The 25,947-nt window shown below is 42.6% G+C and overlaps 2 protein-coding genes and 2 long non-coding RNA genes across 9 annotated transcripts in view; 2 read left to right on the top strand and 2 right to left on the bottom strand.

Moving 5' to 3' along the window:
* The first annotated feature begins 121 nt into the window (after positions 1 to 121).
* NDUFS1 (NADH:ubiquinone oxidoreductase core subunit S1) lies at positions 122 to 19,067 on the top strand. 4 transcript variants are annotated; one of them, XM_083707983.1, is made up of 19 exons: positions 122 to 499; positions 3,439 to 3,520; positions 4,723 to 4,814; positions 5,419 to 5,526; positions 7,169 to 7,245; positions 7,572 to 7,653; positions 7,746 to 7,876; positions 8,718 to 8,903; positions 10,295 to 10,429; positions 10,925 to 11,039; positions 11,573 to 11,718; positions 12,494 to 12,622; positions 13,399 to 13,528; positions 13,936 to 14,096; positions 14,658 to 14,812; positions 16,440 to 16,615; positions 17,621 to 17,755; positions 17,885 to 17,957; positions 18,726 to 19,067. In XM_083707983.1, the coding sequence occupies exons 2-19, from the start codon at positions 3,457 to 3,459 to the stop codon at positions 18,815 to 18,817; spliced, it is 2,187 nt and encodes a 728-aa protein (XP_083564109.1). In that variant the 5' UTR covers positions 122 to 499; positions 3,439 to 3,456; the 3' UTR covers positions 18,818 to 19,067. The 4 variants fall into 4 exon arrangements, with proteins under 4 accessions (XP_083564109.1, XP_083564110.1, XP_083564111.1 ...); XM_083707984.1 differs by having other exon boundaries at positions 146 to 411; XM_083707985.1 differs by having other exon boundaries at positions 271 to 499; positions 8,718 to 8,907; positions 10,299 to 10,429.
* On the bottom strand, positions 9,487 to 24,915 carry LOC310833445. 2 transcript variants are annotated; one of them, XR_014558687.1, is made up of 3 exons: positions 24,789 to 24,915; positions 24,438 to 24,519; positions 9,487 to 9,552 (listed from the first exon to the last, which is right to left on the bottom strand). It is a non-coding gene; the product is annotated as an uncharacterized lncRNA (long non-coding RNA). The 2 variants fall into 2 exon arrangements; XR_014558688.1 differs by lacking the exon at positions 9,487 to 9,552 and adding an exon at positions 21,897 to 22,783.
* LOC310833290 lies at positions 16,061 to 18,726 on the bottom strand. The gene is made up of 2 exons (XR_014558619.1): positions 18,566 to 18,726; positions 16,061 to 17,992 (listed from the first exon to the last, which is right to left on the bottom strand). It is a non-coding gene; the product is annotated as an uncharacterized lncRNA (long non-coding RNA).
* INO80D (INO80 complex subunit D) overlaps positions 24,799 to 25,947 on the top strand; it is a 44,328-nt gene continuing 43,179 nt past the window's right edge. Inside the window, exon 1 of one of the 2 annotated variants that reach the window (XM_083706226.1) lies at positions 24,799 to 25,423. The gene's annotated coding sequence lies outside the window, so the exon portion shown is untranslated. The remainder of the gene's footprint in view (positions 25,424 to 25,947) is intronic. The other variant, XM_083706225.1, reaches the window with a different exon arrangement.

The raw sequence follows: 25,947 nt of genomic DNA, 5'->3' as shown, positions 1-25,947 counted from the left end.
GGGATCAGCTCTCACGTCGATCAAGGAAGGGGCGGTGCTTCTCCCCGTTTGTTTCTAACGGACCGGCCCCGCCCCTCCGCACCGGAAGCTAACTCTAGGAGGAGGGAAGCTATGCCGGAAGCTACGCTAGGGGAGGCGGATCATCGCCCACGTCAATCAAGGAGGGAAATCAACGGTTGGTTCGCCTCGTTTGTTTTCAATCGACGGCAGAACTTGCGTGCGGGCCGCGGGACGTCGGCGGCGTCCTCTCCGAATGTTGCCGAGCGCGTCGCGGAAATCGCCGAGGGCCCGCCGCCATCTTAAGTGCTGAGGAGAGCGCTTCTGAGGAGGCAGCGGCGGAGGAGGCGTCCTGGGTCGTTAAGGCCGGACCGGGTTACCGCCCGCCCCCCACACCGGGCCAAGGAGGAGGAGGTAACGGGAGGAAGGTCGGGGCGCGGCGGGCAAAAGGGCCTCCGCGGTGCTTTCCGTCCCGTTTCCCGGACCGAAGGGAGGCGCGTAGGTAGGCCGCTGTCGGCTTCGCCTTCGCGGCGCCCTTGAGCCCGCGGCCGAGACTCCCCTTGCCGGCTTCCTCCCTCGCCGCGTCGCCCCGTGTGGTAATAAAAGACGGGCCCTCTCTTCCCTGCTGCACTGGAGGCGAGCTGGGCCTCGGGAAATAGCAGGCAGGTGTCCCGTCGCCCTCAGGGGCGCCCAAAGGTCACCTTTCGTGAGCTGGCAGAGGGTGCGGAGAGGGAGGGGGCCGTGAGCAGGAGCCGGGTGAGGGCGCCTTGCTGCTTCACCGGGCAGGTGGCTGGTTCGAGCCCACCCAGGGATGGGGGGGGGCAGGATGATTATTTTGCAGTGGGTTGGGCTAGATGACTCCTGGGGACCCTTTCAGCTCTGTTGTTAAAACAAAAAAAATTCCTTCCAGTAGCACCTTAAAGACCAACTAAGTCAGTTCTTAAAGTTGGTCTTTAAGGTGCTACTGGAAGGAATTTTTTTTGTTTTGACTATGGCAGACCAACACGGCTACCTATCTGAAACTGGAGCTCTGTTGTTGTTGTTTAGTCGTGTCTGACTCTTCGTGACCCCATGGACCAGAGCACGCCAGGCACTCCTGCCTTCCACTGCCTCCTGCAAACTCATGCTGGTAGCTTCGAGAACACTATCCAACCATCTCATCCTCTGTCGTCCCCTTCTCCTTGTGCCCTCCATCTTTCCCAGCATCAGGGTCTTTTCCAAGGAGTCTTCTCTTCTCATGAGGTGGCCAAAGTATTGGAGCCTCAGCGTCACAATCTGCCCTTCCAGTGAGCACTCAGGGTTGATTTCCTTAAGAATGGAGAGGTTTGATCTTCTTGCAGTCCATGGGACTCTCAAGAGTCTCCTCCAGCACCATAATTCAAAAGCATCAATTCTTCGGTGATGAGCCTTCTTAATGGTCCAGCTCTCACTACTGGGAAAACCATAGCTTTTACTATGCAGACCTTTGTTGGCAAGGTGATGTCTCTGCCTTTTAAGATGCTGTCTAGGTTTGTCATTGCTTTTCTCCCAAGAAGCAGACGTCTTTTAATTTCGTGGCTGCTGTCACCATCTGCAGTGATCATGGAGCCCAAGAAAATAAAATCTCTCACTGCCTCCATTTCTTCCCCTTCTGTTTGCCAGAAGGTGATGGGACCAGTGGCCATGATCTTAGTTTTTTTGGATGTTGAGCTTCAGACCATATTTTGCACTCTTCTTTCACCCTCATTAAAAGGTTCTTTAATTCTTCCTCACTTTCTGCCATCAAGGTTGTGTTATCTGCATATCTGAGGTTGTTGATATTTCTTCCGGCAATCTTCCCATCCCACCCATTCAACTTTCCAATTGATTGGCATGCATAAGATGGAAAAAAGAACAAGAAAGGGAAAGGGCCAGATAACACCAAGCTGTGGCTAATATGGCACAGAGGAGAGAATCGGGGTTCAATAAGGCAGATTGGAGAACTGGGCCTGAACTAAAAAAAAATGTTCTGCCCTTAAGAAGGAATAACCAGATGCAGCAGTATAAGAATTGGGGGGGCGGGCAGCTGACTTGCCAGTAGTACATTTGAAAAGTCTCTTGTGGGGGTCTTGGTGGACCGCAAAATTAACTTGAGTCAACAGTGTGATGTAGCAGCAAAAATAAAGGGATGCTGTTGTAGGCTGCATCTGCGTAAGCAGAGTGTTCGGATCAAGGGAAGTCATAGCATTACTCTTTTCTCCCTTGGTCAGACCACACCAGGAGTACTGTGTCTAGTTCTGGGCACCACAGTTTAAGAAGGATTTAGTTACGCTGGAATGTGTGCAGAGGAGGGCTGCTCAAGGTTATGAAGGTCTGGAAACCATGCCTTATGAGGGAACAATTGAAGGAGTTGGCTCTGTTTAGGCTGGGAAAGAGGTGACAGAGGAGATACAATAGCCTTCTTATCTGAAGGGCTGTCACATGAAGGAAGCAATAAGCTTGTTTTCTGCTTCCGCAGAGGGTAGGACCCAAACTAATGGCTTCAGGCTTTAGCTGAGATTTCTGCATTCTGCATTGCAAGAGTAGATGACCCTTGGGATCCCTTCCAACTCTATAAATTTCTATGAAAAGAGGCCCACCAAACCCACCTGTTTACAAGAACAGTAGCAGGTTCACAATGTGATCCTAGCCCTGCTTGCTTGCTTATGTTGCAATTTTCTATGCTTTCCCACCCCGTTTCCCCTTATGAAGACAGTATAAGAGCATTGCAGAGCATCACTTGACAGCAGTACTACATGTATAGACAGCACAGCTACAAGCTACCTCCCTTTTTTATGTTACAGATTTAGTGGCAATGCTTATGGAACTATTTGAGACTCAAAATCTACCTCCTTAGGATTTTTGCCATTTACTCTGGAGTAATTGTCACCATATTCTGCCCCGGGGGAGTATCCACAGTAATTCTAGCATCTTTCTTATGATCCTTCTCTGTGTTAGTGTGCAGATTTAGGGACTGAGTGCAAAGGAGCTCCTGCACTTTTAAGAGCTATGAAGAAGTCTCTTCAATAGTTGCGGCGACAACCTACACACAATGTATACTGTGTGAAACGTTTATGTACTCTGCTTGCCTTTCACATTTTGTACTTAAAGTTTTTTAAATTTTGTAAAAGCTGTAAGCCGGGGTGGGGAACCTTAGGCCCAGAGGCTGAAGGCCGGGAAACCTTCAGGTACAGAGCATGTTCCCTGCTTCAGACCTTCCTTACAATGCATGGAGGGCAGTAGGAATGTGACAGTAATGTGGGAGTGAACACCTGAATGGGACTTACGTTATTCTTGCATGTGTGACCATATTTGCAAGTGTTCATATGCTTGGGTGTCAGAAATGTTGGGTTATAAATTTAAACTATTTTTCATTCATTTTAAATTTAACAAGCTCTTGTTTGAGCCTTGTTTTAAACTTTAATTTTAATGTCTTATCGCCAGCACCTTATTTCCAGCACCATGTTGCGACTCCCTGCTGTCCACAAGGCCTTAGCTGGTGCCACTCAAATTACTAAAGGATGTGGTAAGTTGCCTTTATATCCAGTTCATTTATATAGTAACTCTTTCCAGTTTTTGTTCTAATTTTCATTATAGACTCGGTAATTCACAGATAATTCAGAGGTCTGAAGTTTAATTATGGGCTTAGAATGAAGACAAATTCCATTTTGGGGAAGGAGAATCCATTCTGTTTAATTTGTAAGGCTTTTTTGAAGTCTTAACGAAGTTCATACAAACTTGCTGGCTTTTTACTGAATTCTAAAAAAGCTCTGCACTGTACTGTATTTTTTAAAAAAGATTTCTATCAAAGTCATTTAGAGAAGTAAAGGCTATAATGAATTGTCATAAAAATAACACACCAACAGGAATCCTTTTTAAAAAAATACCTGAAATTTTAAAAAGTATGTCATGTTTTTAGACACACCTCCTTTTAGAGAAAATACTTCATTTTAATACTTGGAAGCAGCTTCTTGCTGTATATGAATGTAATGTATCCCCCACGTCCCCCTGGCAAGGAAGGAATCAAGTTTGTTTTGGATTGACTGCAATTTAGCATATCAGTCAGACCCTAAACTGTGACTAATCTTAACAATGGTTGGTTCAAATAAGCAGGCTTTAAAAAGTATGAATTGATGTTGGCATATTACAACTAACCATTAAGATTAATCCAATTTGTCCAGGTTGAGATTATATGGCAAGCTCCAGTTAATCCTAAAAGGAAATAAAAACTGAACTCTCACCACAGTGGGGGAGCGCAGAAACCTAGGACCTGCTGTGGCTCATTCTTGTAATGGTGAATTATGGTCTGAACAATCCGTGGTATAAAACACACTGTGCAGATAATGCCATCCTAGGGAATCAAATGTTTTCCCCCTCTATTTTTGTAAGGTCAGTTGATAGGTTAAAATTAATAAAATATTACATTTCAGCACCTAAATGACTGACAACTTAAATTCATATTATGCTTTGGGGGTTTTGGCAGGACAGGCTCCTCTCAACTCTCACATGATCAGCATGTGTGCTGAAAGGGGGCGGGGCAGGAGGGGAGGGATGGGATTTGCGTGTGCAACAACAGAACTCCTTGTGTAAGCGGGGATTCCCCTGTATGAGCTTGTGTGCCCTGTTTATCCTTTCAGCAAGTTACTAGTGAATGAATCCAAAATACTTAATCTGACTTCTGAGCAATAAATGATCACATTTTCCATATTTTATTCTTTTGTCTTTCAGTGCGTACAACGGCAACAGCAGCCAGCAACCTGATAGAGGTTTTCGTTGATGGGAATTCTGTATTAGTACCTCCAGGAACCACAGTACTTCAGGTAGAATAAATTTGTATACACTGTCTCTTTCTATTCACATCCCCCCCAGTACCTGCTGTAATATCTCTTTAAAGCCCATTGGACCTTGCTTCTCATGGCTCCATTCCTTTATAGCATTGCAAATCAACTGCAAAGAAAAATAAGTACAGTGGTACCTTAGTTTTTGAACGTCTCTGTTGATGAACATTTCGGTTTTCAAATGCCTCGGAAGTCGAACATGCCACATGGCTTCCATATTGAGTTTTCAGTTTTCGAACGTTTCAGAACTCGAACGGTCTTCCGGCACGGATTACATTCAAAAACAGAGGTACCACTGTACTTGGATAAAAATAATAGCTTTTTTTAATAAATGAGAGACTGACAGTGCTTTCCTAACATATCTACTTGGAAGTAAGACCTGTTGTGTTTAAATTGTAACCTGCCTTGGGACCTTAAGGTTAAGGGAAGGGTAATAATGATGATAATTAATGATGAGTTCAATGGGACTTTCTCCTAGGTAAATGCTTATAGACTTGCAGCCTGAGTCATCTTTGTATGGAACATGCTAAAAAGTTCCTAACATGTGCATTGACACTTTTTCTCTTCTGTTTTGTATTTTCTGTAGGCCTGTGAAAAGGTTGGAATGCAGATCCCTCGATTTTGCTATCATGACAGATTGTCAGTGGCTGGAAATTGTAGGATGTGTCTTGTGGAGATAGAGAAAGCTCCCAAGGTTGCTAATACTTTTATCTTTCATAAATTGTTGTGTTCTAGAAGTGTAAAGAGAGAGCCAGTGTGGTGTAGTGGTTAAGAGCGGTAGTCACATAATCTGCGGAACCGGGTTCGCGTCTCCGCTCCTCCACATGCAGCTGCTGGGTGACCTTGGGCCAGTCACACTTCTGTGAAGTCTCTCAGCCCCACTCACCTCACAGAGTGTTTGTTGTGGGGGAGGAAGGGAAAGGAGAATGTTAGCCGCTTTGAGACTCCTTAAAGGGAGTGAAAGGCGGGATATCAAATCCAAACTCCTCCTCCTCCTCCTCTTCTTCTTCTTCTTCTTAAAGAGCCAACAGGAGAGTTAAGTGTAAAGCGCTTAGCAGAACAGCTAATGACAACCTTGCTGGCATCTAAATTACAAGTTGCAATATGTCCACTGCTAGCAGTTGCTTTTTGACATTATTGTGAATGTTGTGTTCACCTACATAAAGCTGGTGGCATAGTGTGTTTGTGCACGTGCACCACACCCCATAGTCAAATTTGACTGGACTTAACCATCCAGGGGTCCTTTACCATTTTACACACATTTATTTTCATATTTGTAGACATCCTATCAAACACATTGATGATAGCGGAGCATCAGCTTTTGGTTTCCATTGAGAAAACGGGAGTTAAGCTGTTGGCAGTTAGGGCATTCAGTAGCATATAGTGCTGGCATGCGCACATGTGTTTTTACCCACTTCAGAGTGGCAACATGCTGCACTCAACCCACCAAACAATGTAATTCCTATACTGTGACTTATACCATTTTTCCAGAGCTTGAGAACCCTATAGGCTTGCAGCTCTACCTACCTTGTGTGTTATGTCTGGTGCCTGAGAATTTAATCTCTCAGCACTTAGTGATGAAAAAATACAGGCAAGCAGCTGGACTAGAACATTTAAGGTTAATATGTTCTTTACTTGACTGTCTCTTGAAAGCCTTTCCTTGTTCCGGCAGTCCATGTGATTGGCAAAAACATCTAAATATTTCTATGGTATATGTTCATAAATGCTTGCAGTGTTTGCATGTCCACCCCTTGGCGGAAGGGATAGCTGATAGTCAGATGTTTCTGGGGAAGACCAGAAGGAGAGCATGAAAGATAGCTCAGTCAGTAGAGCATCAGACTCTTAATGTCAATGTTGTGGGTTTGAGCCCCACGTTGGGCAAAAGATTCTTGCATTGCAGGGGACTGAACTAAATGGCCCTCATGGTCCCTTCCAACTCTGAAATTCTATGATTCCATGATAAGGCAATTGTCATCTCATGCTGTTAACCTCCACCTTCCCCCATAACTGTTATTCAGTAGTAAGTTTCATCTTAAAATGGAGGTTCCATGGAATCATAATGGCTGTTAGCTTCTGATAAATCCTACTGATCATGAATTGAGTCAGATTTTAAAGCCCTCTAAGCTGCTGGCCGTGACTACATTAATTTATGTATTACGTGAATGTTACTTCCTTATTTTTGCTGTGATCTTAAGCCTTGGTGTTGATTTTTATCTGTAAGTTTATTATGAAACTAAGGCAAACAGTTGAGGTATTTAATTGATAATACCCTGACACTATGTGAGCATCCATGTATACAAATTTGTTATTGATGTAGCTTTCTTATGCGTTTGTAGCCAGTAGCTGCTTGTGCCATGCCAGTAATGAAGGGTTGGAACATTCTGACAAATTCTGAGAAGTCTAGGAAAGCAAGGTAAGCTCCATTCGATTGTGTGCAAATTGCAATGTATGCTACTCAGAACTGAGATCAGTGTGACTTATTGCCAAGTAAGTGTGCAGCAGGGTGCATCTTTAGTCTTCAACATTATAACAGTAAGCTGGGCATGTTTTGTTTTTTTTAAGACTCATTTTTAACAGAAATGTTAGTGCTTGAACACACTTTCAAAGGAGGACATAATTATTAATAGTGTGCTGTATTAAAATAAATGAATTCATGTATTACTAGTCTATAAAGTGTTTTTAGCATACATTAAATGCTAAATAAATAATGGTGGTTTCTCTTTTACTGACCTCCAACAGAGAAGGCGTAATGGAGTTCTTGTTGGCAAACCATCCACTGGACTGCCCCATCTGTGATCAAGGAGGGGAATGTGACCTTCAGGTATAGAGTCTTGGATTTTTAAAATGGCCTTTGGGGTAAAACTTTGCTTCTCAGTCACATATGTTCATTTATTTGGGTTTATTTGTCTTTAGGACCAGTCAATGATGTTTGGCAGTGATAGGAGCAGATTCCTAGAAGGCAAACGTGCAGTGGAAGACAAGAACCTCGGCCCACTAGTGAAAACTATCATGACCCGGTGCATACAATGTACTCGATGCATTAGGTAACTGCTACACTGTTTTGTACACAAACAGCGTGTATGCATAGTTATCGGGACGTTCATCAGCCCGTTGCTTGTGTTCAGTTGCTTATGAAAGATCATTCTTTAGTTCTATTCCACTGCTGAAATATCTCTGGAAGCACCCGAGTCCACACATTTTTCACACGAGCAGCTGACTATTGCATAATGTAAAATCAGGTGGGAATAAAAATGCACTTGTGTGAAAATCTGTCATTTTAGCTTTGTGTTGGGTCACTTGTTAGAAATAGGATGCCTAGCTGCTGTAACAAAGTGTGCTATGGAGTGCTCCCTGTTTGGATTCCAGACACTTCATTTCCTCTTCTCTACCCCACCCCCACAGTGCTCTGTTTTATCTCCCAGTAGTCAGTTACCCACTTAGCATGCTCAGTCTTCATTGGGTTGTTGTAGAGGAACAGGAGTTTTGCAACAAAATGCCTGAACTGTTTCTGGATGCACCACAAGGCTAAGATAAATTAATGTAGAGAGATTTTAATGTGGTACAGTGACTTACACTTAACGGAAACTTAGTAGACTTCATAGTTCCTTTTAATACTTTCCCTGAATCTGTGAGTTGAGGCAGGTCAGATAGCTAGGCATGGGTAGTTCTTGCATTATAATAAACGCTTTACAGGGGCTAGAGCTGCAGAAAATTACTTGTACACGTGAGGCTAGAAATGCTTTTCATTCATCTGAACAATGGCTAGTTCAGAAGTGCTGTTATAAATCCTTCTTTTTGATTGTTTCTTTAAAAGAATTTTTTTCTTGCAAAGACAAACTGACATTTCATGTATTTCTGTGTTTTGTTTTTGCTTTCATTTGTCAGGTTTGCAAGTGAGATTGCAGGAGTTGATGATCTAGGAACCACAGGAAGAGGAAATGAGATGCAAGTTGGCACTTATATTGAGAAAATGTTCATGTCAGAGTTATCCGGCAATGTGATTGATATCTGCCCAGTAGGTGCCCTTACCTCCAAGCCGTATGCTTTTACATCTCGACCCTGGGAGACAAGGCATGTGTCTTTACTGGCACTTGAAGTGTCACTTTAAATATAATTCTTTTATTGTGCTATATGTTAAGTGTCAAATATTCAGATTAATTCAGACATGGGCACGTAGCTTTTCCCCATGGCTTTTGGACTGTATTTGTAACCTTGAACCTTTTGAAGTCGTAAGAATCCTAATAATACAAAAACTAATATAAATAAAATTTATCATGGTTCAGGAATGTGTCCATAGAGCACATTCATTGGTGGTGTGTCTACAGCAACATCTGTTTACCTGGGGTAACTTGCCCATAATAAGCATTTCCACCGATTTTGGAAAATTCTGGTCTCTTTCAGAACCATGTAGCTTCTGCTTCATGTCAGATGGTGGCACCAGCAACAGTGCTCTGTTACTCCAGTTCAGCCATTCTTGAAGCAAAATTGCTTGCCACAGGGAACCAGGCAGTGGGTCATGCCTGCCTGCCCTGTGGAACGTCCACCCATCAGATGTCAAATAGATAAATAATTATACAACCTTTTCATATCATGACACTTAATGCCTGATGTTCTGTTGTGTTGTTTCTGTACATGATATTGGAAGCCACCCAACCCAGTCAGATGGGTGGGGTACAAAAAATTGCTGCTGCTGCTGGCATAGGCTGTTCAGGATGCAGAACTGTTCAGGATGCAAAACTGTATTTGTGCCTGGTTCTCCAGCTGTACAGCTAGGAAGAGGAAGGTGCTCCAGAAGGTCATAACCACAGCCCAAAGGATTATTGGTCATCCTCTCCCATCTTTGGAAGAACTGTACGGTTCCCGTTGTCTTAGGAAAGCAAACAATATCCTGCAGGATGCATCTCACCCGGGACACAGTCTGTTTGTACTACTGCCTTCTGGCAGGAGATACAGAAACATCAAGTCAAGGACAAATAGACTGAAAAATAGTTTCTATCCAAGAGCTGTGGCCTTCTTAAATGCAGTAACTCGATAGTGTGACCTGGGAGTTTGATGGGTGTGGGTGTGGGTGTGGCTGGAATGTGGTTTGTTTGGTTGTTGTTGTTGTGTTGCTTTTGTTGTTTTTAAGGGATGGCATCCAATTTCGTTGCACTTGTGCAATGTTGCACTTGTGTAATGACAATAAAGAATCTATCTATCTATCTATCTATCTAAAGGAAGGGTGAGGAAAGAATGGTAGTAATGAGATAGGCAGTAGTCCTTTACAGGCTGAATTTATATTAAGTGCTGGTAGTTGCTGACTTCTGGTTTGCAATATATTATGGGAGGTTAGTCATACTTGTCGTCCATGATTAGAGTTGTTAGAAGCTTGGGAGCATTTGGGAATATTTAGTGCGAGATCTGTTTCCAGATAACAGCATCCTGAAGTTTTGCAATTGGAGGACTCTGTTCTTTTCGCTTAGGAAGACAGAATCCATTGATGTTCTTGATGCAGTAGGGAGTAACATTGTGGTAAGCACTCGAACTGGAGAAGTGATGAGGATTTTGCCAAGACTACATGAAGATATCAATGAGGAATGGATATCCGATAAAACAAGGTATGCTTTATCATGTATATAAAACATGATATTCTCAGAAGAGAATTTTAGTACAAAAATATACAGTTGCAACACTTTCTTCATTCCATGTTTGAAGATTTAGGAACAGTTCAAGAACTACTTGCAAATGGATGTTGATCATCTTCTGTTGCAGCACCAAAAAAAAAACAAAAACAAAAAAAAACCACCACTGCTATCCCCTCTGGAATGTTTTTGGGCTTAGCTGTGCATATTCTTCAATAGGATTATGCCTAATATGTTTGTATTTTTCCAATTTTAAAATTGTAGATTTTTAAAACTTTCTGTGGCCATTTCCACTTAAGAAGGTCTGGTTATGAACAAAACACTTAAGTATATGTGCCATAGAAAATGACAAAGTAATTCAAACTTTCTGAAAAGGTGGTATGCTGAGAGGTCTCAGTTAATGAAGTAGCTGCTAATAGCCGAGTTGTTCCTTCAGCAGTTTCTTCATTATTATCTTGATCTTCACTCCAGATTTGCTTATGATGGTTTGAAACGTCAGCGTCTTATTGAGCCAATGATAAAGAATGAAGAAGGGCTGTTCACTTACGTGTCTTGGGAAGAGGCCTTGAGCCGTGTGGCAGGAGTGGTAAGAAAATATTGTTTCTTACAGTGTACTCTTGACCATAGCTAAGGTGCTTGACCGACTGCTTTCACAGTAGTACTGAACCTAATGAAATCATTACTAATGACTACACTGCAATCATTAACTAAAGTTCTTATAATTTGGGGGAGTGAAATTTGAACTTAAGTCATGCTTTCTTCACTTTAGATTTCAGGGGTTAATTGCATTACACATCTTGTAATTTTAAGGTGTAGCTCAGGAACTTGTTTTGCATTGTGGACTCTGAAGAGCCATATTATATCTTGAATGCCATCTTTACATATCAGGATAGTTTTGCTTCCTCCTCTGCAATCTTGTGAATATTTAAAAGAATAAGCAATGTGTCCCACCTGTATTTTTTTTTGGGGGGGGGTAGAGGAAATTGGCTTACCATTCTCTATTTTTCTAGTTGTCAAAGATGAAAGCTTTTCCACTATTGGTTTTTTGGTTTTTTTACAAAACATACCAAATTTGCTGCTAAAATTTTAATATATCATCTTCTGTTTCCTCATTTGCAGCTGCAGGGGAGCCAAGGTAATGATATAGCTGCAATTGCGGGAGGACTTGTGGATGCAGAAGCACTTGTATCTCTTAAAGACTTGCTGAATAGAGTAAACTCTGACAACTTGTGTACTGAAGAGGTCTTCCCTACTGCAGGAGCTGGGTAAGTTAATGCTAACAGCTGTACTGCTACTGGACTAAAAGCCTCAGGGACAGCCCAAGTCATTTTCTGCTTGAGACTAGGACAAGATAGAGCCCAATATCATGTTCAGAAGCTGATTGGACAGGCAGTTGAATCTTTATTTGACATTGATAAGGCTGTGTCTTTTTGAGGGCAGCAGGCTAGCTTAGAGGGTACTGGCTGGGCTGTCCTCCTTGCTGCCACTGCCCAGCCTTTGCCATCTAAGGGGAGTGCCTCATTCTGCTTAATGGTAGGGCTGGTCCTGAAAAGCATATCCTCAGATAATATTAATAATAATAATAAATAATAATAATAATAAATAAATTATTTATACCTTACCCATCTGGATGGGTTTCCTCAGCCACTCAGGGCGGCTCCCAACAGAATTAAAAGCACAATAAAACATCAAACATTAAAAACTTCCATAAACAGGGCTGCCTTTGGATGTCAGATCAGCCTGTGAGTTGTCAATTTTGACATATCAGAACTGTATATATTAAGAGGACCACATAGGTTTTAGTAGAGGCAGGTATAAAGTAAGCACAGAGCCATTTTCACAGAAGAAAGTGAAAATGCTCATATCACCCTATTAGTTTATTTTAATGCACAGTGGAATCCAGGACCAGGATTTGGAATAATTATTTTGAGATCTAGTATTTTTATGAAATAAAAGTATTCTTAACGGAGGTATTAACAGAGTCCTTCCCATTGGAATACCCCAGTCATATTTTCCTTTTTTGTGTGTATTCTGTTACAGAACAGACCTGCGATCTAATTACTTGCTTAATACCAAGATTGCAGGAGTGGAGGAGGCAGATGTCTTGCTCCTGGTTGGTACCAATCCACGCTTTGAGGCACCTCTCTTCAACGCCAGAATCCGAAAGAGGTTTGTAGCTTCATGAAAGTAGCAGATGTTAAATGGCTTGCTCCATGCAAATGAGAAACTGCATCTTGAAAGTGGAATATTGGGTCCTGCTACGTATGAACTTAAATTGGGAACTATTTAATTTGGACAATGTCTTGATGGCTGTAGTTATATCACTTGCTGTGCATTGTGCTAATGCAACATACACATTAAGGGACTGTGACTGTTGTGGTTATTGTGCTAAGAAAAAGGAGTACTTTCAGAATAAAAAAATGCAAGGGCTCCAAAACTGCATTTCATAAGATCATAGATCTTCAGTTCATGTTAAGCAGTTCATACAATCTCCTTGCTAGAGTTGTCTTCATGCTGCCTAGCAAGCTGCCCCTGAAAATCTGGGAAATAGCACAACATTCTCTGATGCAATGCATCAGGAGGGAAGGAAGTCAATTGAATACATTTAAGGTGTTGCATCTGTTTTATGTCTTAAAAATTAGGGCTCCTACTCAGTGCTTTTTTCTAGAAAGATAGGTAGCGGTACTCACCATGAAGTTGTTACAGCAAGGGCCACACTTTTTAACAACAACAACAAAAGAGGTGCCAGTACCTCGTACCCTTGAGAACCCCCTGAAAAAAAGCACTGCTGATACCTGTCTTGGGTGCAGCCCATCTGTTAAGTTTCAGCAGCTTCTGTACAAGGAACTCTTTCAAGAATATATTGTGCAAAAATAAAATGACCATGCACTGATTTCTCTGCACATTATAAAACCTTAATAGCATTTTTCGTGCTCCATTTTCAGCTGGCTACACAATGAACTTAAAGTGGCTCTTGTGGGCAGCCAGGTTGACTTGACTTACGCATATGATCACCTGGGAGATTCTCCACAGATACTCCTGGACATTGCTTCAGAAAAACACCCATTCAGCAAGGTACCTTTAAAAAAAAAATGCAGTGCTTTGGAGTGGTAGATTATAATCAAAGATTTTAGCAAGGTATTAAATTTTGTAAAATGGTGGTGATATTTAGTATTCATGTATGGATTCATATTTAGTATGCTTTTGAGAGCAGCCTGGTAGAAGGCACTCCACACCATAGAGGCCACTTATTCCTCCAATGGAAATAAAGGACCCAGGACCACCCCCAAGCTTGGATACCTCTGGGGGAGCATGACCCCCAACTAGAACAGATTCCACCTCCCTCATCCAGATAGGGGAACTGCCTACTAACAGCGCATTTGCAAATGATGCCACATACTTGTTAAAAGCTGTAGTTGGCCTTTTCATTCAGTATGTTAGCTCTGAGGTTAACATCCTGCTCTCTTTCAACTTCCACACAGGTCCTGAACCAGGCTAAAAAGCCAATGGTCGTGGTTGGCAGTGCAGCACTTCAGCGTGGTGATGGGGCAGCCATTCATTCAGCCATTTCCACCATTGCACAAAATGCAAGTACAAAAAGTGGAGCCGATCCCAGCTGGAAAGTCATGAACATTCTTCATAGGTTTGCTCAACACGTCTTTGTCCCTTTTTTATTGTCTTGTATGGTGAGGTTTAAAGGCTTCCTAGGTCAAAGCTGTTGGCTTCATTCACCTGGCTCAAGTGTAAGATAGAGATCTACTGGGAAACAAGTGTCGCAAAATGGTTGCTTGTTTGTAGAACCAAGCATTTTGTTAACTTAATCTATAAAGGGGGTATTCTCCAGTAATGGGATTAGCAGGACATGCTCATATGCATTCAGAGCCAAATAGAAACTTATTTCAAAATTGAGCATGGAACACTAACTCTAGGTAAAAGCTCATTTTTGTGTGTGTACAGTATACATACATGTCCCAAAGTAGCCTCCCCCCACATTTCTCAGTGATTGTGTGTTTTCATGCATTGTTACAGAGTTTAGAAAGTGCTTCAAATAATTCGGTTTTGCCCTGGTAACTTTCAGCATGTTTTATAGCTGTGGATCTGAATGAATAACTTAGGATTTATACCTCCTGGATATTTTATTTTATCTGATTTTGAGAGAGGAATTTTAGATAATTGAGTGAAATTGTAATCTCTTCCTCGACAGGGTTGCAAGCCAAGTAGCTGCCCTTGACCTAGGCTACAAGCCAGGAGTGGATGCGATCCGGAAGAACCCTCCTAAAGTGTTGTACCTTTTAGGGGCTGATGCAGGCTGTGTTACTCGGCAAGATTTGCCTCAGAATTGCTTTATAATTTATCAGGGTAAGTAGCACCATTTGATCACAAATCAAGGGAGGAATTTAATGTTGCTCTATTTGGATCATTTCCTCATCACAAGCATTTCTACTTTCCTGGTAAAATTATCGCCCCTCTCTGCCCCCGCCACTACTATGAGGGTTCTCCTGACCTCTCAAGCCAAGTTGGTGGTGGTGGGGAAGAGTCCTTTTTCATTAGCCGGACTCCTTGTGCTGGCTCCCGCTCATCCAACTATTTAGTTGAATCCATCCCTAAGAAATGAAGAACTGGAGTAAGCTACCTAAAGCAATGAGCACATGTGTTTGAGTCTGAAGTATGTTTCAGGCGAATGGCTTAACTCCCAGTTGTACCTGTGCTTATTATTACAGATGTTTCTACCTGTTGTTTGAAATGTTTGCCTTTACACATACCTATTGCCTTAGGCTCACTATACCAGGCATCAAATAAGTGCTTACAAAATAAGCATCATTTCCGCAGCCCTCTGCCTTTCCCAAAAACTTGAGAGATTTTTGTTTTATGTTAAAGTTGTACATTTTCTGTTCTGTTTCCTGATTTGAAGGCCAGAAGTAGCTGTTAAGTCGAAGTATACTTTGGCACAGATGAAATGGAAAATGTTGAATGCTGATTTGTGTTTTAAGGGGACTTTATCCCTAATAAATTAAACCTAATGTCAGTGTTTGCGCTGTGCCCTCTATGATGACTAGAGTGGGTGACTTGTGTTTGAGAGCCAGATTACTTCTTAAATTGGGAGAACTAAATTATTTTAAGCAACATAGAAACTTGGTGTAACCAGGAAAGAATCCTTACATGAATCCTATCAGCTAGCACAGTTAATTTGTCTAAACTGGTAGAATTCTTTATAGTTGCTTAAAATATAAGTTACCTTGAACAAATTAGTGAAGAGCTATTTAACCTGGAAGAAATGGTTTGATAATCCCAGCAGGTAAAATGATAAGCCTTTGATAATGGGGGAATTCTTGAGGGAATATCCATAGGCTTTTACAATGTCCTGGCTAAGACATAACAAACCATGAACCAAAGCTGAATCAAAAGTGTGCAGTTTGTAACCCAAAGATAGAAAGAGCTAAAAGAGTACAAGATTAATAAGAGTACAAAATAAAAAGTACGTAGCAGTGCATGGTGTAAAGTTAGGATACATGATGATATTGGAAGTACATCTGTTGGCACTGGGGAAGTTTCTGGTACCACAACTGAGAAAATGAAAACTGAGAACTTCATTTTGAAAACCTTTATACAGGCACTAAAGTATGGCTTTAATATATAAATACAAAGTATTAAAAGGTATTCTGTCTCTGTAAGGTGATGTCAGCAAGCATATCGCTTGAAAATAGTAGTTTGTATAACAATTTCTTCAAAGCTGTAGCAAGAGATAAAAACAGGATATCCAAGCAAAATACCGAAAAAGCAAACTTCAGCCAGTCAAAAGTAGAACTGAAGGAGACTAATCAAGCCAAGACAGCAAAAAAGAGAAATTAGCGAAGTTCTTGGAGTGCAATTTTCACCTATCGAAACGTAATCTAGACTTTTATAGATACAGAAATTTAAACATACAGTACAGTCACACTGTGAAGTTTCCCATTGCTACTGACACTTTTACTGGATTCCATTTCAGGGCACCATGGTGACGTAGGCGCTCCTATGGCGGATGTTATTCTTCCAGGAGCAGCTTATACAGAAAAGGCTGCAACCTACGTGAACACTGAAGGTAGAGCTCAACAAACCAGAGTAGCCGTAACACCACCTGGCATGGCAAGAGAAGACTGGAGAATAATTAGAGCAATCTCTGAGGTACTTCAAGTGTAGCAGAAATGGAGCTTTCCAGTAACAGTCTTTTTTATTATTATACTGCATTTATATACTGGCTTGGTTCTCGTGTCATGTCACTACACACTTTAAAGCAAGCTGTGGTTGAATATGAAGCAGCAGTATGCTGGTATATGTTGCTAAGAGGTTCTCGATTGGTTCCTCTCCTGCTCCTGCTGGGAACCAAGTTAGTCTAACTTGTTGTGATGCCAGAACCCAGGCTTGTGTTTTCTCTCTCTCCCCAAGCAACCAGAGACCGGTAACCAAGTTGCTCTTAGCTTAATGCTTCTGGCTGGTTTGAGGAACACAATCATGCCTTTGTTCAGACGTCATGACAAACCAAACTCTGGCATGAGCACTCTGGCCTGGACATCCTATATTGATTTGCAAGCTCCACTGGACTGCAGTCTTCCGAAATGAATTGCTATGAAGTGCAAATATTAGAAATAGACCATTTATGTGAAATATCTTTTCTTGAATTAGGACTTCGGTTGAATCTGGCAAGTCCTGCTAAAAGTGTGTGTGGACTGACTTTATTTGCATGCTTGACTGTCTGGAGAAGGATGGTAACATATTGTTGATTTTGCTAAGTGGTTTGAATCAGTTAAGACTCACCGTTTGGAACTGCACAAATTCTAACAAACCTGGGTGGGATGCTAGGCACAAACAAATTTGCCAACCATTTCGCTTGTACTTGAGCCAATCAGAAATTCTACTTTCTAAATGGTTGCCCTATTTACCCTAATAATTACAGATTTTATCTTTTCTTAGCCCTACACAAGGTAGACTCATTGAACTTAATGGATGTGACTAACTGAGGTCCATTGATTTCAAGGGGGCATCCTACTCTGAATAACTAAGTTGGATACAATCCTGTACCTTTCAAGATGTATCCTTTTAAGCATGTGCATTGCAAAGGTAGTGTGTTTTCCAACAAGGAGCAAATCTGAAGCCAGTCTTGAGGTTCTTCTTCCCACTTTTCTCTTTCAGATAGCTGGCATGACCCTCCCATATGACACACTTGATCAAGTGAGGAGCAGATTAGAAGAAGTATCTCCTAACTTGGTCAGATATGATGATGTGGAGGAAGCAAACTACTTTAGCCAAGCAAATGAGCTGTCAAAGGTATGGGGTTCCACATTTATGCAGGGATAGCAAAATAAGTGTGTCTTGTGTCCTGCTGAAAAAGGTACCACAGGGCAAGTGAGAACAATTATTTTCGTAAAGATGACTGTTTATTCTTTTTCAATACAGGCAGTTAATCAGAAACTTCTTGGTGATCCTCTTGTTCCACCCCAGCTCACAGTTAAAGACTTCTATATGACAGGTAACAGCAGTACATGATCTCAATAGTGTGTCTTACTTACCGTATTTTTCGCCCTATAGGACGCACTTTTTCCCCTCCAGAAATGAAGGGGAAATCTGGGTGCGTCCAATGGGGTGAATGGAGGCTTTCGCTGAAGCTTGGAGAGCGAGAGGGGTCATGCGCACCGACTCCTCTCGCTCTCCAGGCTTCAGGAAGACATCCGCAGCCTAGGCAGCCCTGCAAGAGGTCCCGCAGGGCTGTCTAGGCTGCGGATAGCAGCCTGCTTCCCGGAGCGTCGGGCGCCCTGAAAGAGTGCCCGGCGCTTCGGGAACACATCCGCAACATGGGGAGCCCTGCAGGAGTTCCCCGTAGGGCTCCCCACGCTGCGGATAGCAGCCTGCCACCCGGCAGGCGGGGCGCCCTGAAGCAAAGCGCCCCTCGCGCCGGGCAGACATCGGCCAGCCCCACAAGCTCGGGGGACAGCAGGGAGGCGCAGCGCCGCCATCCCGCTGTTCCTTGACCTGGTTCAGTTTCCCCGACCTGCTTTTTGGGGGGGGGGATAAAGGGAATTCCCCCCCCCTTTATTTCCCCCCAAAAAAACTAGGTGCGTCCTATGGGACGAAAAATACGGTAATACATGGATGCATAATATTTCCCGTTTCTTCAGTTGAGAGGCATACCAATTTTGTTTCTGTGTAAAATACTTTAATTGCAGATACCATGTTCAGTGAACAACACTTGTAAGTCTTAAAACTTCTAGAGGTAATAGACATGTGTTTTTTTTTGCAGATCCCATTAGTAGAGCATCACAGACAATGGCTAAATGTGTTAAAGCTGTTACCGAAGGGGCCAAGGCTATTGAAGAACCCTCCATCTGCTAAGGAAATCCTAGAGTTACCAGTGTCGGATCAGGCATTCTTATGACTTTTCCCCAAAAATAATAATTTTGTGGTGGTCTATTTAGGTTTCCACTTTCTTTATGAATGCGGGTGAAAGTTTATTTAAAGCCAGCTGTCCAGTGTTCATTTGCTAATTATGTTCAGCACAGGTTAAATGTATTTAGACATACATATTATGTATACTGATTGTGTACAAACATGATGTAAAATTAAAGCAGTTTTACATATGTAATACTGTTTCTCTGCACTGTGTTTCTCCAGTAAGTTAAATATAAAATTTGCTCAAAATACAGATGGCAAACTTTGGGCAGAGGTGAAATCTAACACTTGCAATGTGAAACAATGTAGCAAGCATCTTGTTACCTCCCCCCCCCCCCAAACCATTTAGTTAATGTGACATTGGTGGGTTTGTACAACTAACTCACCAACAGGTTAAAGTTTCCTTTAGAAGTACTCCCCCCTCCTTTCCAGTCCTATTTCATTTCAAAGGAAATTTAGACTTTACAGTTTGGGTACGTCTTAAAACTTTGAAAATAAGGGAAAGTGATATATGAGTTTTGTTTTGCAATGGCTCAGAGCTGTATTATTTTAAAAGTACAGCAGAACAAGAGATGGCTTTTGGCAGTGCAGCACAATCTTAATTCTATCCTAATATCCTTCAACTAACATGTTAGGCCTTTACCTAGTAGTTCGGACTTGTTCCATCTAAGCAAAAATAAGTCTTACACATTAAATAGCTTACTCATAAGGCACAATGGGAACGTGGCAAATCTAATATTATCTACTGTGGGTACTGCAGAAACTTATTTAAAATGCAAAAAGCCACTTATTTTAAATGGTCAGTTTTAGCCAACTTCAGCTTGCACACTCATCTATGTAATGCTGCTCTCTGGTTTAGCATTACATGTGAGCCAGACCGTAACCTGTCTGATTTTTGAATTACTGTTTTGAATAAAAGGCTGGGGTCTATAAATGACCTGTGTTATGTGCAGCCTGGGGGGTGGCACATCCCCAAGCATACCATTTTAACACGTTCTCGGGAACAATTTTTTTTTGGGGGGGGGGGGTTGTAAGGTGGGAAATAGTGATGCACAAATCAAGGTCTAGAATCCCAGTTGTGGTTGTTACTAGAAGTTCTCACTACCAGCTGGTAGTGGTTCTTATTTGCACCAAAACATACACTTAATTTTAGCACTATTTGTTGATCAATCGTCCAGCATAATAACTGACATGCCAAAGAACTGTGGTTTAAAGTAGCTTTCTCATAAAAGTTGCTGTACTGGTGACTACTTTCTCAAAAACCCCTAGAAACAACTAGAGTAAGAAACAGCAAGCTCTTAGATAATTTGTTTGAATCCTAAATATTAACATCGTAATATTATGAAATTATGTACTACTCATTGGCAATAATCTGAATGCTATTTAGGATTAAAAGTGCCAGCCCACAGGTTTAATTATTTCTTAGACTGGCCCTAATATGACAGTTTAATTTTTGCCCAATAAACTGTAGAAATATATATGAGTATGGATAAATGCCAGCCCAAAATTTCCCTCCCTGCTGCCTTTGCTCCATTTTCTCTCACCCAATGCCAGCACTGTTGCTTGTGGCCACACAGCAGAAGTACTGCCTTGGAAGGACCCTCCCCCATTTTTTTAAAAAATCATGTGCTTACAGACCTATTAAAGCATGTCTGTCTGTTCCTTTTGTGGGGGATGTATGTTGCTTTGTAGGCATGTAAACTGCTGCTGTCAAAAGACAGCCAGGAAGGGTTGGCTTAGTTCACCAGCTACTAAAAGGACTGGTTTACCTCTTTCTTATCTTGCCTCTTGACAAGTCAACGTAAATGTAAGCTGTTTTTCAAAAAAGCAGCAAGAACAAGTATGTTGAAGCAGCTACAGCCAGCCCAGGTTCTGATATTATCCCAATGTGCTTCCTATATCCCATCATGTGCTACAGGTACACTTTAAAAAAATATGAAGGTGGTCCTTAAGTAGTGTAAGTGAAAGTTCCCTACCACCCCAATTATACAACTTATTTCATCCATTTTCATTATAGAAAGTAGAATCCTCCGTATTCCCCACATTTGTAGTAGCAGTGTTACCCCTTCTAATTTCCATAAGGCTAACATGTAACCCACCCTGGGACCTTAGGGCGGGGAACAAATGAATGAATAACAGCATCAGAGGGCTACTATGAACAAAATACTACATAGACATTTCTCATGTATAGGAATTCCTTTTAATCTTATCTACAGAGTATTGCATGATTATGAAAATGCGCACCTGTGCCCATGCTAGGATGCAGAGTGGTACTTGCAGGCTCACGATGTAACCACTAAGTAGATAACAGGCATAAGCCTGAGTTTAAAGGAGGGAATATGAGGAAAAAATCTCTGTTGCACCATAATTTAGGTGTCCAACATTTTAATTAGTTAGATTGCAAATATTACAAGTGGGCCAAAATAATTTTCTGAAGCACTTTGTTACTCTCACTATGAAGTGGCTGTAAGTCTGGCTGCAGACTGTGTGGGAAACTGACTGACTCTTGCTCTGAACAACTAGGAATACAAATGCAATATAACAAACCAGTATGAACAACAGCTAATTGAAGCCTCTCCATTTCTCATTTAATTTATCCATTTGTTTCCAGTTCTCATGTTGTTTCTGTCTAACAGTGGCATCTTAACAATAAAATAAGAAAAAACAAATCCACCAGAATGCAAAACAACAATAAAAAAGATCTTATAAGCACAGGAAGACTTCGATTCTGTTTATCTAATAATCTAGTCAAGTAAATGCTTTGGAACAAGAACTGTAAGTTGCACAATGAGTGGGATTCTTTCCACTTGTGCAGTGAGGTTTCCTGACAACAACACCCCCGCCCCGCAAAACTGACAACCTCCCAAACAAAAGGGGAATAATTCTGTCTAGCAAGCTGCAAGGCTTGTGTAGACAGAACATATGTAAGCACAACATTGATTTCCACCCAGTTTTTACAGTGACATCCTATAAACATATCTCCTCAGAAATAAGGTTCATTTGAGTTTCACAGCGCTGACTATTTAATAACAACAATAATTTTATTATTTGTACCCAGCCCATCTGACTGGGTTGCTGCTTCCAACAAATATAAAAGTATAATAAAACATCAAACATTAAAATCTTCCCTATAAAGGGCTGCTTTCAGGTGTCTTCTAAAAGTCATATAGTTCTTTATGTCCTTGATATCTGATGGGAGGGCGTTCCACAGGGTGGGTGCTACCACCGAGAAGGCCCTCTGCCTGGTTCCCTGTAACTTCACTTCTCACAGAGCTAGATCTCAGTGTCTGGACTGAATGATAGGGGTGGAGATGCTCCTTCAAGTATACAGAGCTGAGGCCATTTAGGGCTTTAAAGGTCAGCACCAACACTTTGAATTGTGCTTGGAAATGTACTGGCAGCCAGTGTAGATCCTTTAGGACCTGTGTTGTATGGTCCCGGCTGCTACTCCCAGTCACCAATCTAGCTGCCACATTCTGGATTAGTTGTAGTTTCCAAGTCACCCTCAAAGGTCTCCCCATGTAGAGCACATTGCAGTAGTCCAAGCAGGAGATAACCAGCAGATGTACCACTCTGGCGAGATAGTGCGTAGGCAAGTAGGGTCTCGGCCAGTGTACCAGCAGATGGTAGGCAGCTGCCCTGGATACAGAATTAACTTGTGCCTCCATGGACAGATGTGAGTCCAAAATGACCCCCCAGGCTGTGCACCTGGTCCTTCAGGGGCAGTTTCCCCATTCAGGACCAGGGAATCCCCCCCACATGCTTACCCTGTCCCCCCAAAAACAGGACTTCTGTCTTGTCAGGATTCAACCTCAATCCATTAGGCACCATTCATCCTCTGACTGCTTTCAGACACCGTCCTCACTGGTTCCAATTTAAATGATAGGCGTTTGATGTTAACTGTCTTGGCTAGAAAGTTTAATAATATAACAATAAACTTATTTTAAAAAATTGGTTACATCACTGTTTCAACTATCCTTATATTAACATTGTTCGCATTCAACAGAGGGTACTAACAAATAGTGGACCTGGAACATCTGAGAACTACTGAACATTATATTACCAAGAGCCACAGCACAGACAGCATTTTGCAGATCACATACAATCAATGAAGATGACAGTGCACAGACTGCCTATATACAGCAGACAAAGAATACTGCAGATGGTAGATTTTGTTAAACCTAAATTAAGTCAGTAAGTGTTTGGCAAATGTCTAGTTTAAAGAATAAAAAGAGGATTTGAAAGAGCCAGTTTGTATTTAATGGATCCGAATACAGAAAATGCAAAAGCTTCCAAAAGTTAAGTCTGTCCTCAGATATTTGTTGCCTGGCCACAAGTTCTGACATTATATGAAGTTAGAATAACCCAGTGCTGCCTAAAAGTAAAGACACTATAATCCTACTAAGGAGTAAGAGAATTTCCCCTCAAATGGACAAAAACTATCAAGCAAAGGAATAGTACACCTGCCAAACATGCAGAACTAAAGGGAAGTTTGTCAGTTCCTTTGACAAGAATATTCAGCCGTAACAGATAACGCTGCCAAATTTGGAGGGAAAAGATTTCTGCTCCAGGAGAAAAATCCAGGTTTGCAGAATAGTGGCTTCTTTCTCTGAATACTGAGACACAAAGAAAGCTTCATGAGAATTAATGTGAAGTAATTTCAAATATCTTAGGTGTCCTTTTCAGTGCTTTAACAAAAGGCATATTTTAAAAATCTAGCATCTATAATCATAGTTCATCTGAGAAATTCTGAAACATTAAGTCAATGCTGAGTTGGTGAAAAAAGAACACCTGATAGACAAGTTTGCAGCAAATACCAGTTTAAAACCACTGCACTGTTGCTATTGCATGTACCACGTGGTTTTCAGCTAAATCAGCAGCACTTTTTTAAAAAGTGACAAAATCAGCAACTGTGTACTAGAAATCTCTGGAAACAGTCTGAAGTGCTTTTGCAGCGCTTCGACCTATAAAGATTAAGTCGAAATGAATGATATAAGAGTATTTCGCAATGTTATATCTTGCGCACGCATTCTTACCACAGACAACCATCCTCAATTTGGTTTCTGAGAAAAAGCAGCCTCTGTTAAGTTCAGGAAGCTAACTATGAGAAAGATATCAGAACTAGTGGCTCAAACTTCAGGCACAACACCGTAAATCAGATTAAATAAAATTTATATAAGGGCACAAGCACCTGCAAAACAACAACAACAACAACAACAACAACAACAACAACACACACACACACACACACACACACACAGAGAGAGAGAGAAAATATAATAAAAGTCCTTTTCTCTTTTTTTAAGTTATTGATCCCAGTGCAACCTGAGGGGGAAACAAAACTGCTATGAACAACAACAAAAAGCAGTTTATTTTTACTTTTGTTTGTTTTTTTAAGTTGCACTTGAGTACATATTTAATCTTCTCCGACCTATCTTCCCCTTCACCTGGAGGCCGATCCTTTTTTTTTTTGCCTCACCTCCATGGAGGAAAATATCCCTTTCTACGCCCCCTCAACCCCCCCCCCAAAAAAACCCATCGTGCGCCCCTTTTTGGGACTTACCTTTGCAGAACCTCCTGGGGCGTCCAAAACTTCCGAGATGCGATGGCGAAGGATGGAGGAGAAGATGGCGAGGCACCTGCCCCTGGTTTTTTAATTTAAAACACACAAATGCATAAAAATAAAGGGAGGGGGGGGAAAAAACAAAACCTTAAAACGCTGCCCACCCCCCTTTTCCTTTTTTCTTCCCCCTGAGCTTCGGAGGGAAACCCACCATCCCGGCGACATTTGGCCTCGCCTTTCCCAAACGTTGCAATGATCGAGCCTTTGCAAAATGTTGCATTTCCTCCACATCCCCCCCCAAAAAAGAAGGGGAACCCCGAGCACCCCATCCTTCTTCCCCCTGGTCCTGACCTCCCCTCTTTCCTCGCTTTCTCTCCCTGTCCTGCGACCCTCCCAAGATGGTAGGGAAGTTGTCGTTTTGGCCGGGCAGAGGAGCCTCTCTCTGGTGTTATGTCCTCTCAGTGCCTGTAGTGGTGCTGTAGGAGGGCTGCAAAGCTCTCTTTTTTTCCTCCTTTCTCGAGAGCAGCCCCAGCAGCCCTGCCTTCTTTGCTGGAGAATATATTCAGGGAATTTCCATTTCTCCCCCCCCCCCCGCCGCCACCCCCAACTTCATAATAATCTACCCTCTCCGAGCACTTTCGTAAGCGTTTGTTTTATTTTATTATTTTGCTTTTTTTATAAAAAAATTATAATATTATTATTTTTTATTTAAATCATCCTCATAATAAAAGAGCTCCCGTTCTAAAAAGAAAAAAAAAGAAAAAGAAAAAGCAGGGATCTTTCTCCTCAGAGCCAGGGGGGCAGCAGCAAACCAAGCAGCGAAGCTCCCTCAGCGCTTCAAGCAGCTCCGAGACCCATTTCCCCGCTCCCTCCGCTGGGGAGGAAACTCTGCTCTGCCAGCCCAACAGAGGGGGAGAAAAAGGGGGGAGAGACGAGAGAGCCGAGAAGAGGAGGGAGGAGAAAAAAAAAAAGGGCCAGCTGGAAAGGTAAGCCAGGCCCGGCCTGCATCCCCGGGCTCGCCTAGAGCGGCAGGCGGCGCCGCGCGCGAGGGGACAGCCGCCGGGTGGGCTACGCGAGGCCGGGGATGCGCGTGGGAGAGCCGGGCCGCGCGGGTTTCGAAAGGGGGGGTGGAAACGGGGGGGTTCCGGGACCCGAAAGTGGCCGGGCCTGTCTGGGAACCGAGGGAAATTGGCGCCGGGGGTGGAAGCCTGGCCGAGGCGGGAGAGAGACGGGCCTTCTGGCCTAGCGGCTCCCCGCCCCCCGCGACGGGGCCCGGCCTAGCGCCGGACAGGCCCCGGGCGCCGGGCTCAGGCCTCGGAGAGGGGGTTTCGGAAGGTGGTGGGGAAGGCGCTTCGGCCAGGGAGCTCCGAAGCCCGGGCGGGGGTTAGGCGGGGGGAGGCCGGCGGACCTCGGAGCAGAGACTCCGGGGCGCGATGGTGGTGGAGGGGGGTGGCGGCGGCGAGAGAGGGCGAAGCGGGCTATTATTATTTTCCACTACTATTTTAAACAC

The sequence above is a fragment of the Podarcis gaigeae genome, assembly GCF_964106915.1.
Source record: "Podarcis gaigeae genome assembly, chromosome: 1".
NCBI classification, from domain to species: Eukaryota; Metazoa; Chordata; class Lepidosauria; order Squamata; family Lacertidae; genus Podarcis; species Podarcis gaigeae.
The sequence above is the reverse complement of the archived record's forward strand: the minus strand, read 5'-3'. Positions and strand labels throughout refer to the sequence as shown.